This window comes from Cygnus olor, chromosome 1 (genome assembly GCF_009769625.2).
Source record: "Cygnus olor isolate bCygOlo1 chromosome 1, bCygOlo1.pri.v2, whole genome shotgun sequence".
In the NCBI taxonomy this organism is placed as follows: domain Eukaryota; kingdom Metazoa; phylum Chordata; class Aves; order Anseriformes; family Anatidae; genus Cygnus; species Cygnus olor.
The window spans coordinates 30,737,933-30,752,475 of NC_049169.1; the positions used below are offsets into that span (position 1 = coordinate 30,737,933).

Sequence of the window (14,543 nt, forward strand, 5' to 3'; positions counted from 1 at the left end):
ACCATCACCTCTCTCCCCCTCATCCCTGTGCAGAGAACAAGCCCCACACACTCAGCCTCCCCTAACAAGTTATATCTTCCAGCCCTCCAACCATCTTCATGGGCCCATGCCAAGCTCACTCAAGCTCATCAGCATCTTTCCTGTACTGGGACTCCAAAACTGGTGGCAGTATTCCAGACACGGTATAAAAAGTGCTGAGTAAAGGCGAATAACTAATTCCTCTGACCTACGGATTACATGTGAGCTATGTCTCTCAACTCCCATCACACACAAAAAACATATCAAGCCTTCAGATAAGTGCTTAAACATAGGTATTGAGTACCCTTTGAGTTTCCTTGGTGACATTGCCCAAGATTCATTTAGCATAGGATTTACCCTACCATTGTGTAAGGACTGTGGAAATAGTTAACTTTCTAACATCTTTTCATGTACTTTCCTCAGTGTATTAGTTCTCAAATTTATCTTGGAAATGATATATAGCCCACCGTTTTGTTATTTCTGTGATTTGCAAAATTCCAACATTATTCAAACAATCATTCCTTCCATTATCCTTTCTCTAGCATTTGATACTTTATATCTGTGGCACTGTCAGGTAATCCATCCTAATTTATTGAGGCTATATAAGATGTAAGTCAGGTAAGCATTTTTTTCTGTACCTGTAGCTGGGTAATGACTTCAAGTCACTTTGTTTTCAAGAAGATATTTTCAAAGCTAGGATTAGGCAAATCTCAGTCATAATTTCTCCTATGGCAACAATACTGATTGTACTAGCCTGAGTACCTTAATCATAAAATCACAGAATTACAGAAACATTGGTTGGAAGGGACATCTTGAGGTCTTCCTCCAGGGTATAACTGCCTATTGAAGTGGCACTATCACTCATTCAGGTCAGACACAGTTTTCAGTCAAGTCTTGAAATCCATTAAGTACAGAAAATCTATCTCTATGGAAAGCTTCTTCCAGTGCTCTTGGTGAAGAATTATTTCATAATGCTCATTCAGAGACTCCCACATTGGCTGCTGTTGCATCATCTGCCACCATTGAGAAGAATTTTGTTCCATCAATTCTGTAGCTGCTCTTAAAGCATTTATAGGCTGGTATAAGTTTACTCCTGAAAAAAATCTTTGCCAGACTAAACAATATTTGTCTTCCAAAAACTGCATGAATTGCTCAATGTATTGCAGATATTCTTTGCCAAGCCAGGCAAGAAATATATGCTGAAGTAGAATTATGTGCATTTCAGTGTTAAAAGCAACAACAACAAAAAAAGCGTTCTAAAAATCATCAGCTGTTTCATCTCATGGCAGACACTATTTATTAAATACAACTTGTGAAGATAATAGGATTGCACTCTTTTATTCTGGAATGCATAAACAAGTTCTAAAAACTTCCTATTTAAGAAAAGATCAAGTGGAAAACACTGTTGCCTGTTTTGACTTAAGAAACACAGGTCTGCCTCTTTTCCCTGTGAGATTCTGTAGATTTAAAGAACTAGTAGATTATTGCTACTGTACTCATTAAATCACAAAGACCAGTTAATTAAGAAAGGTAAATTTTTGCATAGTTGGCTACATTGCCAAAGGATTATGGAGAAATCAAAGCTGATTTCCTAAGTGGTGATGTGATTCTATTTCTTTTAAAACCTCCAAATGTAAAAAACAGCTACCTTAGAGCCTGTAGGATGGAAAAGATGAGTGTGAAGTGAAAGATTCAGTTATCAAGAATATAGTAGAGATATTGACTTCTTAATATATTTTTATATAAAACATTTACTTAGCAATATAGGGGAGATAAAAAGAATTAGCATAGTGTTGCATTGAAATTGCTGTAGTGATAGAGAATACATTCTAGGAAAAGCATTAAGTAGCGTAAACGTATACCAGTAGCAAAAAAATGTAACTCCTTTTGGAAGTAGTACAATTTCTAGCACACGGATTCTTTCACTTACGAGATGAGTGAAAATTATATGAGTACTGTTCAAGGATTTAGCCTGTAGTATGGATGCATTTAGAACAAGGTAGATTCATATTTTTTTGATATTAAAACATGGTTTATTCCTAGATTTGGCATATAAACTACTTCATTGTAAGTCATCTTTACTGGACCAAAATTATGTACACCGTTTTGCTGCTGTATTGGTACATCCTCTTAGAGTTCTGGTTTCTTTTTAAAACAAACAAACAAAACCCAAACCAAACCAAACAAACAAAAACACCAGTTTTTTAATTGTTTCATTAACACACAAGATTCTTTGGACCAGGCATAATGATTCACTCCAGCCCTACATAGTCAGAAAGTTATTAGAGAGGGGCTATGGAAATAAAGCAGCCTCAAATGCAACAGAGAAATCAAAGGTGCCGACTAAAGACAGAGAAAAATATACTGAAAACAATATTGCAGAGAGTATATATTCAATTATGTAATGCAGGCAGCTACTAACGCTTGTCACAACAGGATAAGGCACAAAATGATGAATAGTGTCAATAACTCTATTCTTCAGAAAGAATAAAGCTTTGATTTGGACAAAAGAACTTCTGAGCAAGAAGCAGAACTTTTAGGAAAGCCAAAAGACTATTATAAAATACGTCCGGACAATCCAAAATCTCATCAATTTTCAATCCAGATATACTATAAACTACCTTAAATTTTAAAATTAACATTGTAGTGAACATGAGACAACATTCTATCCTGCTAAACTTATTTATATAGTGAAATTGAAATTCAAACCCTTCAAAGTGGACTAGGCTCTTAGTTGTGCACATGCCTATGTTTCGTGTGCACGTGTGCATGTGTGCTCATATATGTATGTGTGTGCAAAAGCTGCTTCCCTATACACAACCTGGATGCCTTTCATTTTCTGTAAAACTGTGTTCAGATGAGTGTGCTAATGGTGTACTTAAAGGAAGGAAGAGTTACTTCAGTAAGACTAAAGCCTACATAACAAAAAAAAACGTCTTTATATCCTCAAAATGTTGGACTGCAACACATCAAATTACTATTATTACTCTTAGGCAATATTTTGGAGCAAGACTCTCCTAAACTAAGTGCAGTAGGAATTTTCCACGGGCATTAAAGCTGGAGAAAAAACAATAGGTATTGACCTCCTCCAACTTGGAAGTCGTATATTGTAGGTACTCGTCACAGAACAGTAACACTAACTACGTAAATTACTGCGTGCCTCTTTTTAATCCCTAAGGACATTATGTTCGAGAGAATAACTTTTTAACCTGTTTCAAAAAAAACTTTAAACTTTATTATTCACAGTGCTGACCTCATCCTTTGTGCATGTTCCTGATTTCAAAGCTGTTACTGACAGCAGTGAGTGAGTCCCACTTGGCCTGAAGACTATAACCGGTTTGCTTAATTCAAGTAATTGAATTGCGGTGGTAGAATTGTTTTCCACAGCTTGTAGATCATTCTCTAAATAACACCTTCTTCTCATAGCAGCTGTAAAAATTTGTGCAACTTCAATAAATAGTGTTTAGTGGTACGATACTAAGCTTTTACTAGTATTTTGACAACTTTCATCAGGCTACTTTAAGTTGAGACATAAATAAATCATTATAAATTAGGTACGTAGGCTTCTTCCAAAACCTATCTTTTTCATTTGCTGCTTTCCAGACAGTCTGGATTCTTCATTAAGATACTAAATGGCCTGCCAGGTCACCTGCCACCAGTGCTGTGGAAAACAATTGACAGATACGGATACCCACAGGAGCCTCACTGAGGCTCTGGACAGAGCTAAGAAAAATGGAGAAATAATGTGTAACTTCAGGAGAAGGAGCTCTGGTTTAGAGATTGAATGGTTTTGAAGAAGAATGACAAAGTACTTCTTCCACAGATTAGAAGTTATAAACAGAGATTCTGAACAAAGGGAAAAATGCTAAGATGGAACCTAGTATAGTACTTCATGGCCTGGTGCAAAGGTCAGACTTATTTCAATGTTTGAATTAAAAATAAAGTAAATAGCAGTGAGTCTGTTTCTCATTGTCTGATTCAGACAATACTGAATCAGCAATAGCAAACAATGAGGATAGAGAATTAATTCCAGTGTACCTAAAGAGACTGTGCTTTGACCTCTTACATTCATGCCAAGAGTGTTGTCTGACACTTACACAATCTCTCAACCAGATGCTGCAGTAATGAAATTCACTTCTATCAGTTCTCGAGTGCTGAAAAATAACAGAGCAACTATTATAGTAATCACAGTGGGCTGGAAAGGATTTGTAATATGACCTCTAGCATGGGACTGAATTACAAATTCTAAGTAATCTCCTGCATTATTCATAATTACAATATAATTATTTGATTACTACATTCTTATTTTTAGCGGCTTGATTTCTAGAATGCACAAAAGCTTTGGTCAAGGCCAGAGACCGTGACTATGAGCTGTGGAGACACAGGAAATAAAAGCTAGCTATAAAGAACTTTATATACCAATAGAATCACAAACCCTGATTAGGGATCCAAACTCTTTATATTGTGTGGGAAGCAGGAAACTGCTTGGAAGTAGCAAAGTATGAAAACAGGAGGATGCATAGCTGAAATCCTATATTCAGACTATAATCTAAGGTCTTAACTCCCAACAAGAGTCTGGTATCTTTACCCACTGAAAATGAGGAGCCTGTAATTCTAAAGGTGTCTTACAACTATTCCTTCAAGGAACACACTGGGACTCATCCAGTTCCTTTAAACTGTGTAAGAAAATGAAGATCCCTGGGTAGGGAGAGAAGGAACAGCAGGAATAGGAGAAAAGAGGAAAAGGAATAAGGTCATTGACAATATCTTGTATAACACTATTCTGAACAGAATATTTGCCCAGGTGATGCAAGAGAATTGGTTCAGTGCTATTTTCAGCCTGAAAAGGCTTAAATACTTACTTCTGATTCCCTAAGATAATTTCTTGTTTATTGTTTTATTTGCAATGCAGAGCATAAAATGCTTTCTTCACCTCTTGTTGAAACTAGATGACTATGCAGAAAAGAATGGAAGATTCAAGGAACCAAGAAGAAACCATGGGAACCAGATATAATCTTTAACAGTCCCTTCCAACTCAAACCATTCCATGATTCTATGAGAAAGGGACGTAGCTCTACAGCCTTGTGGCTAAAACACTCTCATGGGAAGGGGAAGGTCATGCTGGTGTTTAGTCTTGTACGTGCATTTTACACCAAAAACTATTGTATAATGAGAAGAATCTGATGAACCAAGACCAGAAGCTATGGCCATCCTTGTAGGTGACTTCCTAACGATGAGGCAGAAAAGCCACATTTACTTTTGCACTTACCTTCTGCTCCAGTACATTTACTTTTCTCATTTGGTACAACCCCTATACGAAAGACACAATGAGAATAACTTGAGTCTTCTCTGATTATAGTTTACTTGGTTGCATGCACTGCACAATGCATTGCTGAAGGCAGCCAAGCTGGCATGGAACCTGTGCAGCCACAACAGCAGCACAAAGAGGGAAAGATCAGGTTTGATCTGTTGTGACCTGTTACAGATCCAGTACTGTGCATGCACACCACGATGAAGTCTGTACTGGTTACCAGTCCTACAAATGCAGCACACATCTGTGCATAATAGGCAATGCAAAGCAGGTTTCTGCACAGCAATCTGAGACTCTCACGTTAACTAATAGAACCTGGTGCATACACAAAGAGCAAATGCTGCCTCCATGGTGCAGACAGCAGCCCAGGGCCTGCGAGCAGTCACACTAGTGTAGTGCTACAGCTAGATGAATTTACATTTTGACAAATGATTGAGCGTGGATGTACTCTCAGGGACTCTGATCCTCCTGCTAAAGGAATTGCCAAACACTTCTTTGGGAAGACATCTGGGACAGGAATGGGGTAACAGCCCAAAATATTAATTGGCTGATAAGCGAACTGATGACATAATATTTAGTACAGCAATTTCTATGAAATTGAGCTTCCTCCTTAATAAATGTTACTTCTGTATTACTTTCTGGGATTCAATAAGGAGCAAAGAAGCCTAATTATTTTAGAAAATTGATGTAAGATTAAAAATACTAAGTTTTATATAAGGTTTTATATTGCCTCCTTTTTGAATATACTGACGGCAATTACACAACCATGAGACTACCTGGCAAGGACAGTTGTCTCTGAAATTTTTTCTTCTATTTGAGTTTTTTAAGCCTTCTTAAGGTTTCAAGAATTTCAGTCATTCTTTGACAAGAGAAAAATATTGAAGGGATGCAACTGAGATAAAAAAGCAATAAGAAAATAATGTAGAAATGTTCCACTTGATTTTTTGCAGTATTTGTGCCAAAAAAATACATCCAAATGAAAGGCTGCAGGAAGTGTCCAAGCTGTCATAAGTATCTGAGTCCAATAGTCTTAATTCTTATTATTTTGAGAACTTTCAGTGTATGCTCATTCAAGTTGCAAATTACTTTTTCAATATGGGATCTTTGAAAAAAAGGAAATGTTTTCTCATTTTTGTCTGCCATCTAGCGTTAAAAAGCAGAATGCCTGTGTTCTGCATTTAGAAAGCTGAAAAAATGGAAGCACTACACAGCTTCTGCCTGTCATGCTACGTTGATGAAAACAGAAAACAGCATTTTCCCTAAGGCTTAATTGAAGATGTTAGATTTAAGCAATTATCTCAGATACCATTACTAGCAGAATACTACTCTAACAATTTATGTTAATTTGTCCTAGTGCTCTGAAATCCTTGGGATTTTTTTTTCAGTTTGTTTGAATGTCTTACAGATGATTGTGCTGCATTTCCAGAATGCCATCCATAATCAATAGGCAAGCGATTAAAAAAATAGTCTGTATATGCTCAAATGGCATACATACTTATAATACCTTTATATCAAATGTACAGTGAAAGTGTGCATATATATATACATATATGTGCAACAGAATTAACATCTCACCCCTGGAAGTTGTTCTGTTCAGGTTTAATTCAGCTAAGCTGGAGTCACTGGTCTCTGAAACTGAAATAGTGTCACACTGTAAAGGGTTACTTGGCCTGCAGATGTATGGAGATTATAACAGTGCTTTTGTAGGATTCTGTAATACACAAAGACATGAAGGTTTTATATTCTAAAAATTTCTATTTATTGCAGATCACCACAAATCATCATTAGCAAGTATGTTATGATTAGTAAGGTGAATATATAGAGATAGACAATAAGCTATTACAGATATTAACAAGAAGCAAATATATGTGTGGTAAATATTAAGATTACAGCACTGATTAATAGTAGCAACAGTTGGGTGGTAGTGGCAATTAGAGGTAGTAAAATCACTAATAAAGCAGGAAATATAGGTTAGTAGTATAGGTTCAACAAACTTGTCAGTAATACTATGGCAGTGAATATACTTGTGGATTACAAATTTATCTATACTGTAACAGCACAGTTATACTATACACTATAACCTATACTTATGTTATACTTATCAAAAATGTACTTATGGCAGATCATATATATATATATATATATATATATGCATAAAATCATCAGTACCAAATGCATCAAACAGACCCCAGAAAGGACATCAAGGTTATACCAGCCTCAAAGGCCAAATTGAGGAAGCTAATCTCAGAAGAGAATGATCACCACCAGAAGTGAGCCCAGAAAGGAGTCCAAAGTAATGGACAGTGTCTCACTTTCGATGCTGATCCATGCCACAGGGTGCGGAGTGTCACAGAGTTGAGAATTCAGTCCAAGAGTTAAGAGTCGACCCAATGGTCCAGTGACGCTTCAGCCTGTTCCAAATAAGAAAGTGCAGCACTGGAGGAGGGAGATATGTGAAGATGGAGAGAGGGAGAGGGAGAGGGAGAGGGAGAGGGAGAGGGAGAGGGAGAGGGAGAGGGAGAGGGAGAGGGAGAGGGAGAGGGAGAGGGAGAGGGAGAGGGAGAGGGAGAGGGAGAGGGAGAGGGAGAGGGAGAGGGAGAGGGAGAGGGAGAGGGAGAGCTCCATCTGGGGTAAAAATCAGACCTTTTTTATATCCTTGAGACGTAGTCTCAGGTTACCTATGTAAATGCCCGTCAAATAACAATGAAGAGTAAAATTTAATTTTGTAAAGAATTCCAGGATTTATTAATTTCAGTGTATCTGTTCCACTTTTTATAGTGAAAGAGACCGCAAGGAAATAGAAAACTTTCATATATCATAGATCAGAAGAGAGAACCCTAGAAAGACAAATTTTGGAACAATTACTTCTGGTAAATATCCAATTTTTATCCAACTGCCTCATAATGCAATGCATGATGACTTTCTTCGCAAGCAGCAGTCCAAGACACACATATAATTGTAAATGTTAGAAATAATTACTGAAATTTAAAAGTATAGCGTAGTTATAAATGGGCACAGTAGGGAGATGATAGTCTGGCTTTGAAATGGCAGAAATCACGTACACCAAAGAACAATTCCTCTTTCATTAAAGCAGTAAGATTTACCACAATTTTTGAGTTATAATTTGATTTACAGTTTGCATCTTACCTACAAAAACATGCATGAGCATGTACATTAAGAAAACATTTTGAAAGCCTTTTTAAAAAAAAAAATTAAGTTACAGGAACAGCACTCAATAAAATCAAACTACTTTCAGTATTATCCTAAACCGGAAACTGTCACATTTTAAGTGACCATTCTGACAAAGCTTAAGCTGGGTATGCAATCTAATACAGATCAGCAAACAAAATTTTGATAATCACAACAAATCCTTCTTTGAGGCTTTTCATAGAAAGTATTGAAGCAAAAGTAATTTTGAAATAGCTAATGTACATCCTATTAAAATTAAAATACATCTCAAAATGTGATAAATGTGTTCATTCACATATTATATGAAAAGTACTGTAATTGGAGATAGCCATCTTCTGAGTGCCTCAGATAGATTCACCTTTCTTACCTAAAAAGCAGCCAGTTAGTCAAATGGGATGAATCAACTCTCCTTTAACTATTAGGAGAACTCACAAAATTAGCTTAGTGGAGTTGTCTATCTTTTAGATAAATTAATTGAAATCATTTCTTCTTAAGGTAACCTCTGCAGCAAAGACAAGGCTAAACTGTAAAACTGTTTGAGAAAGTGTGGATGCAGAATTTGTGCCTGGGAATACATGAATGTGTGCCTACTTGTCCAGTGTTTTCTTAGTTTTTTTGCTGATTTGTGTGGTTGTTTTGCAAACCTGATGAATTACAGGCCTCTGAACAAGTCAGATCAGACAGGTCGAGCCATCCTCAGGGAGACCTGTGTGGCAAGAATGTCTGGGTTTGCAATTAGACTTGAAATATGAAATCCCTGAATCTTTTCCTTAGGAGAGGTATGAATCTCGGTGGTATATACGTTGTACATATCTCTGTGGTAAATACATGTTGTACATATCTCTGTGGTAAAATGAACGCCTGAGCAAGCACAGAAAGGAATTTTACAAAGACCTTATGGGAGAAAGGTGACTGTTCAGGGAAGAGCTATGTAAAGATAAAAGGGACCGCATTATTCACCACATAATTTGCCAGTCAAAGAAAGGCAGGATATGCATGGGCAGCCTGTGGCCAAACTTCCTTCTTACTGAAGTTGTTGGTCTTGTTTTGCCTAACTCTTTGTTGCTGTAAGAACGTAATTTATCCTACTAAATGCCAGCTTAGACTGTTGCTTTAGATGGGCAACTGCTTCTTAAGCCATGTTACAAGATCCACCCCAGTTCACCCCGCAGCCAAACAAGGAGGAGTCCTGGGGCATGCAGAAGGGCAGGTGCGGCAGGGGAGGCTGCTTAGCCTAACACCACTGGCAAAGAAACTACTCCAGTACTATAGCCTAAAATCTACCCGTACTGTGTTGTTCTCATAGCAGTAAGTGGCCTTTACCTAAAGAAACACATAAAACAATGGGCTACCTGCTACCTGCGTTACAACTACCTGAAAGCAGGCTGCAGCAAGGAGGGTATCAGTCTCCTTTCTCAGGTGACAAGTGTTAAGATGCAAGCAAACAGTCTCAAGTTGTACCAGGGGAGGTTTAGATTGGGTATCAGGAAGAATGTCTTCATGGAGAGGGCGCTCAAGCACTGGAACAGGCTGCGCAGAGAAGTGGTGGAGCGCCCATCCTTGGATGGGTGGATGTAGTGCTGAGGGACGTGGTTTAGTGATGGGACTCAGTAGGTCAGGCTGAGAGTTGGACTCAATGACCTCTAAGTCTTTTCCAACCTAGATGATTCTATGATTCTATTTGGTTTAAAAGCAAACCTTACCATATATAGTGAAAACACCCAACAAACTGAAGAATAGCCCACGAGTCTTAAAAACATTTGCCAGGAGTAGGCCATCACTAAATACAGATAGGTAATCATCTATGGACAAGGGAGTGCAGGCCACACCTGCAGAAGACTGATGCAGTCTAGAAAGCAGCAACCTGGAGAAGGCCTTGGAGAGGAGATCTGAGCAACTGGGTGTGACATGCTGGTATGCAGTGCCATGGGGATCCTGGACAACAAGCAGCTCTCAGAGCCACTGAGCACTTCACTGAGGGAGTGCTTTAGGAGAACTGCCTCTGTACTACTCTTAAGAATCATAAAAATCTGAGAGGGGGCAAAAAAAGGAACTACAAATTATTCAGTGTGCTATATGCCCCTGGAAACAGAGGGGCAGGCGCTGAGCTCTGCTCTCTGGGGACAGCGACAGGACCCGAGGGAACGGCACGGAGCTGGGACAGGGGAGGGTCAGGCTGGGGGTTAGGGAATGGTTCTGCACCCAGAGGGTGGTTGGGCACAGGGACAGGCTGCCCAGGGCAGTGGTCACAGCACCAAGCCTGCTGGAGTTCAAGAAGTGTTTGGACAGTGCTCTCAGACATAGGGTCTGATTTTTGGGTGGTCCTGTGCGGAGCCTGGAGTTAGACTCAATGATCCTTGTGGGTCCCTTCCAACTTGGGATATTCTGTGGTTCATCCAATATTCAGGAGCTGGAAATGTGATGGAGGAAGTTCAATCCATTTGATTTTGATACTAACTACAACACACAAATAATATAAATTTCCCCGGGCAAAGAAAACACCAGGAAAAGAAATTCACTTTACTCTTTTTAATCAGTAAGCGCAGAAACAGGCGACTGGAATCCAAACCCCAATAGGAACCACCGCCTCTGTGACGACCAGGGCAAGGATCCCACGAACCCCAGGCATCCTCCGCCCTTCCCGACCACCGCCACTAACTTCGAGCAACGCCGGCGGTGCCCCGTTGCAGCGTCCCCACCCCTCACAGCGCCCCCCCCGCCGCCCATGACGGCCGTTCCGCGCCGCACGTCCCCGCCCCGCGCATACGCAGCACCCCCCACGTTGCCTTGCCCTCTCCCCGCCTGGCACCGCCCCGCCCACTCTGGCCTCAGCCGCTTCCGGCGGGCTGCGCACGGCGCATGCGCAGTGGCGCGGCCCAGCTGCTTCCTGCGCTGCCGCGGTGGGGGCGGCCGGCGGAGGGCGGGGGCCGGGCCTGGCAGGAGCGCGGCGGGTCCGGCGTCGGTGGGAGGGGAGGGGTGAAAAAAAATAAATAAATAAACCCCGCTGCCCGCCCCGGGTGCGTATAACAGCCCGGGACAACGTGGGTGAGGGTTGGGGCTGAGGTGGGCAACAGGGTGTGGGGCTGCGGCCTGGGTGCTGGGGCCGTGTGGGGCGTGAAGTGCCTGAGGGGGCCCTGAGGGAGCCCTGAGGTGCCTGAGGGGGCCGTGTGGTGCCTGCGGGGGGTAAAAGCCTCGTCCAGCCTAACTGGGGTTTTGTACCGAAGGGTCGTGCTGAGAACCGGTGCCCGTTCACCATCGGAGGAGTCCTTCATGGCAGTGTAATGTCATCGACGCTTGGAAAGCTGTCTCTTGGCACGAGGTAAGGTGCCAAGGAGGTGCAGCTTGCTGGATGGACCAGCGAGCAGTTTTCTGTATGCCACTAAGTGGTTTTAGCAGGAGGTACAGCTTTCTGCTTATTGGGAGGACTAGCGAGCAGTTTGCTATGTGCCACAAAGTGATTTTGACAGCTGTCACATCCTGAAGGTCTTTTCCAACCTTAATGATTCTATGATTCCTCAAAATGAACGTAAACGGACCTTTTAGGAAGATCGTGTTAAAATTAAATAGTTGGGATGACGCTACTGAATGTCCTCAGCACTCGGTATCACAACAGGATTACGTAATTATGTTTGTCCGTCTTTACTGGAGCAATGAATAAGCTGTACCTACTTTAAACAACTCTGAGATTTCAGTCTAACTTGTTGCTGGTTTGGGGTTTCCATTGTTTGGTTTCTGTTTGTTTTTTTTTTTCAGGTAACAAACACCATGATATGGGACTTATTTATTGAAATATATTTTCTGGAATGAAGTAGACAAGCAACGTAGGAAAGGTGTAATTATTTATAAGTAATGACAGTTCATTTGTCTTTAGATACATATTTGTTCTTTGTGATTAACCCAAAAAGTCTTTGGTGGAAGCAAAGAAACAAATACCTGTGTTTGTATAGACCTAAAGTCTTCTGGAGAATAAATCATGGCGTTCATCTTAGAGTTTTCCATACAAGCGCGCCTCAGTGTAAATGGGCCAGAAGCAGGACATTTTGGTATAACAAACACATTTACAGCCATGACTTCTTATACTACAGAGTTTCTAAACTGTTGACTTCTTCTTCCAAAGGACTCACAAAAGTGAACAGTCGCATGTCACGAATTAAGAATACTATAGAGTCTGTTTCAAAGGCAGTGTCTGGCACTCACAGTGAACTGGTGTCGCGGATAGCTTGGTTAAAGTCACACTCAGGTACTCTAGGAAAAACACCTAAAAGTAATGCAGATGAAAATAACCTCAATGCCAGTCTGGAAAATGGTAAACAAGTTACAGATGCCAGAACTCAGGAGGATTGCAACAGAGGCCTAGCTGCCAGGAAATCCACTGATGCAAACGAAAGCTTGGAGTCTCTGTTAAAAAACTCAAGCGGCGCTAATCAAGATACTTCAGAAGATTCAGCCTCTAAAACCCACCTTTTTCACATAAGCTACCTATCTACAAATTTTGGAGAGACTTACAACTTTGTAGCTGACCATATCAACTGGTACTTCAGTAATAATTCCGTAATGGATCAAGAGAAAAAGAGGAATGCTTTGTTACAGGACTCTAAAAGTGAAGTGACAAATAAGCTTGATTCATCGGGAAATACTGTAATTACTGAAGAAAAGACAGTGACTTCAGCAGCTCCTTTAGCTCCTGAAACAGAGACTCAGGATGCTGAAAAGACAAGTACTGCTCTTCCAGTTTCCACTAAGAAAAGTATTGCAAACTTTCTTTCCTATCCCAGTAACAGTGTACAAGCTTTTGTAGACAGTTACATTGGTGGGTTGGTGCCCAAGTTAAGGTCGGAAACAAAAGTTGCTGCACCAGAAAAGAGTAAACAGATAGAGCAAGAAGGGTCTGGGAAGGATGAGGAAGACAAACCAAAAGAGAGTAAGACTGCAGAAGACAGGGAAAAGCATCTGTCCATTCAGAGAGAAAAGGCAAGTCTTTGTTTACTGTTTTTACATATTTTATTTCTATGCATATGTATGTTTTATGTAAGAATGTGTCTGTATAGATGTGTATATTTACATGTGTATATATATAGTTCATATTTATATACATTGTAGCTGTAGCTGTTTTTTTGGTTGTAGTGACAGTAACATCATACTCTTTCGTGGTCCGATCATTTCGGAGTTGCCCTGAAAATTCTTCCAGTTAGAAATCTTGACACCAGTTTGTTTGGTGTCTGATTGCTCTAAGAATTCTTTATTTGTTTCCTGGTAAACAAGGCCTGCTTCTGTTTAAGAAATCCTTGTACAACATGCTGTCCAGGACTTCTGTGAAATCTTAAAATAACCTTTTGGAATTAGTCTTGACGAATTGTATACATATCTTAGAGTAGCTTTATGTTCTTTGTATAACTCTTATCTGTTTTAGATCATTGCACGAGTGAGTATTGATAACAGAACTCGAGCTTTAGTTCAAGCCCTACGAAGATCCTCTAATCGAAGAATCTGTATCAGCAGGGTTGAAGAACTGACTTATCATCTTCTGGAATTTCCAGAGAGCAGAGGAGTTGCAATTAAGGTGCAGATAATCTTTATGCTTAGATGAGCAATAAATATCTGACAGAGGTATTCTTATAAAATGACATAAAACTTCTGTGCTTTTGTGGGCTAGGCATATTTTCTTCTTGTAAAGATTATGGTGTGAATATCTTTTAGCTTTTCCGCTCAGATTCATTATGCAAACTATCAGTAGTCTAGCCTGAGGCTGTTAAGATTGCTATGTTTAATTTAGAAGCATGCAGCATTGTCATGTGGGTAGATAATATAGCTTATTCTAGTGGTAGATGAAGGTCGTACACTGTGTTCTCTTTCGCAATTGACCAGATGGGAATGTACTGTACTGTTGATCTACATATGTTTAACAGTTTTGATGCTTCTTTGCATGCTCCCTTTAAAGAAAGGACAGGAGTGGAGTGTAGAAATCAAAGAAGTTTACGTAATCTAGTTCTGCTCGTTCTCTTTCCTGCATGCAGTGGGGACAGGA

At 40.0% G+C, this 14,543-nt stretch overlaps 1 protein-coding gene across 9 annotated transcripts in view; it reads left to right on the top strand.

The window, feature by feature from the left end:
* The first annotated feature begins 11,336 nt into the window (after positions 1-11,336).
* Positions 11,337-14,543, top strand: part of PNPLA8 (patatin like phospholipase domain containing 8) — a 37,021-nt gene continuing 33,814 nt past the window's right edge. For 3 of the 9 annotated variants that reach the window (XM_040550824.1, XM_040550871.1, XM_040550880.1), the window contains exons 1-4: positions 11,431-11,535; positions 11,743-11,837; positions 12,272-13,489; positions 13,929-14,078. In XM_040550824.1, coding sequence (XP_040406758.1) covers positions 12,368-13,489; positions 13,929-14,078 — 1,272 coding nt within the window. In that variant the 5' untranslated portion in view covers positions 11,431-11,535; positions 11,743-11,837; positions 12,272-12,367. The other 6 variants (XM_040550833.1, XM_040550888.1, XM_040550851.1 and 3 more) reach the window with 5 other exon arrangements.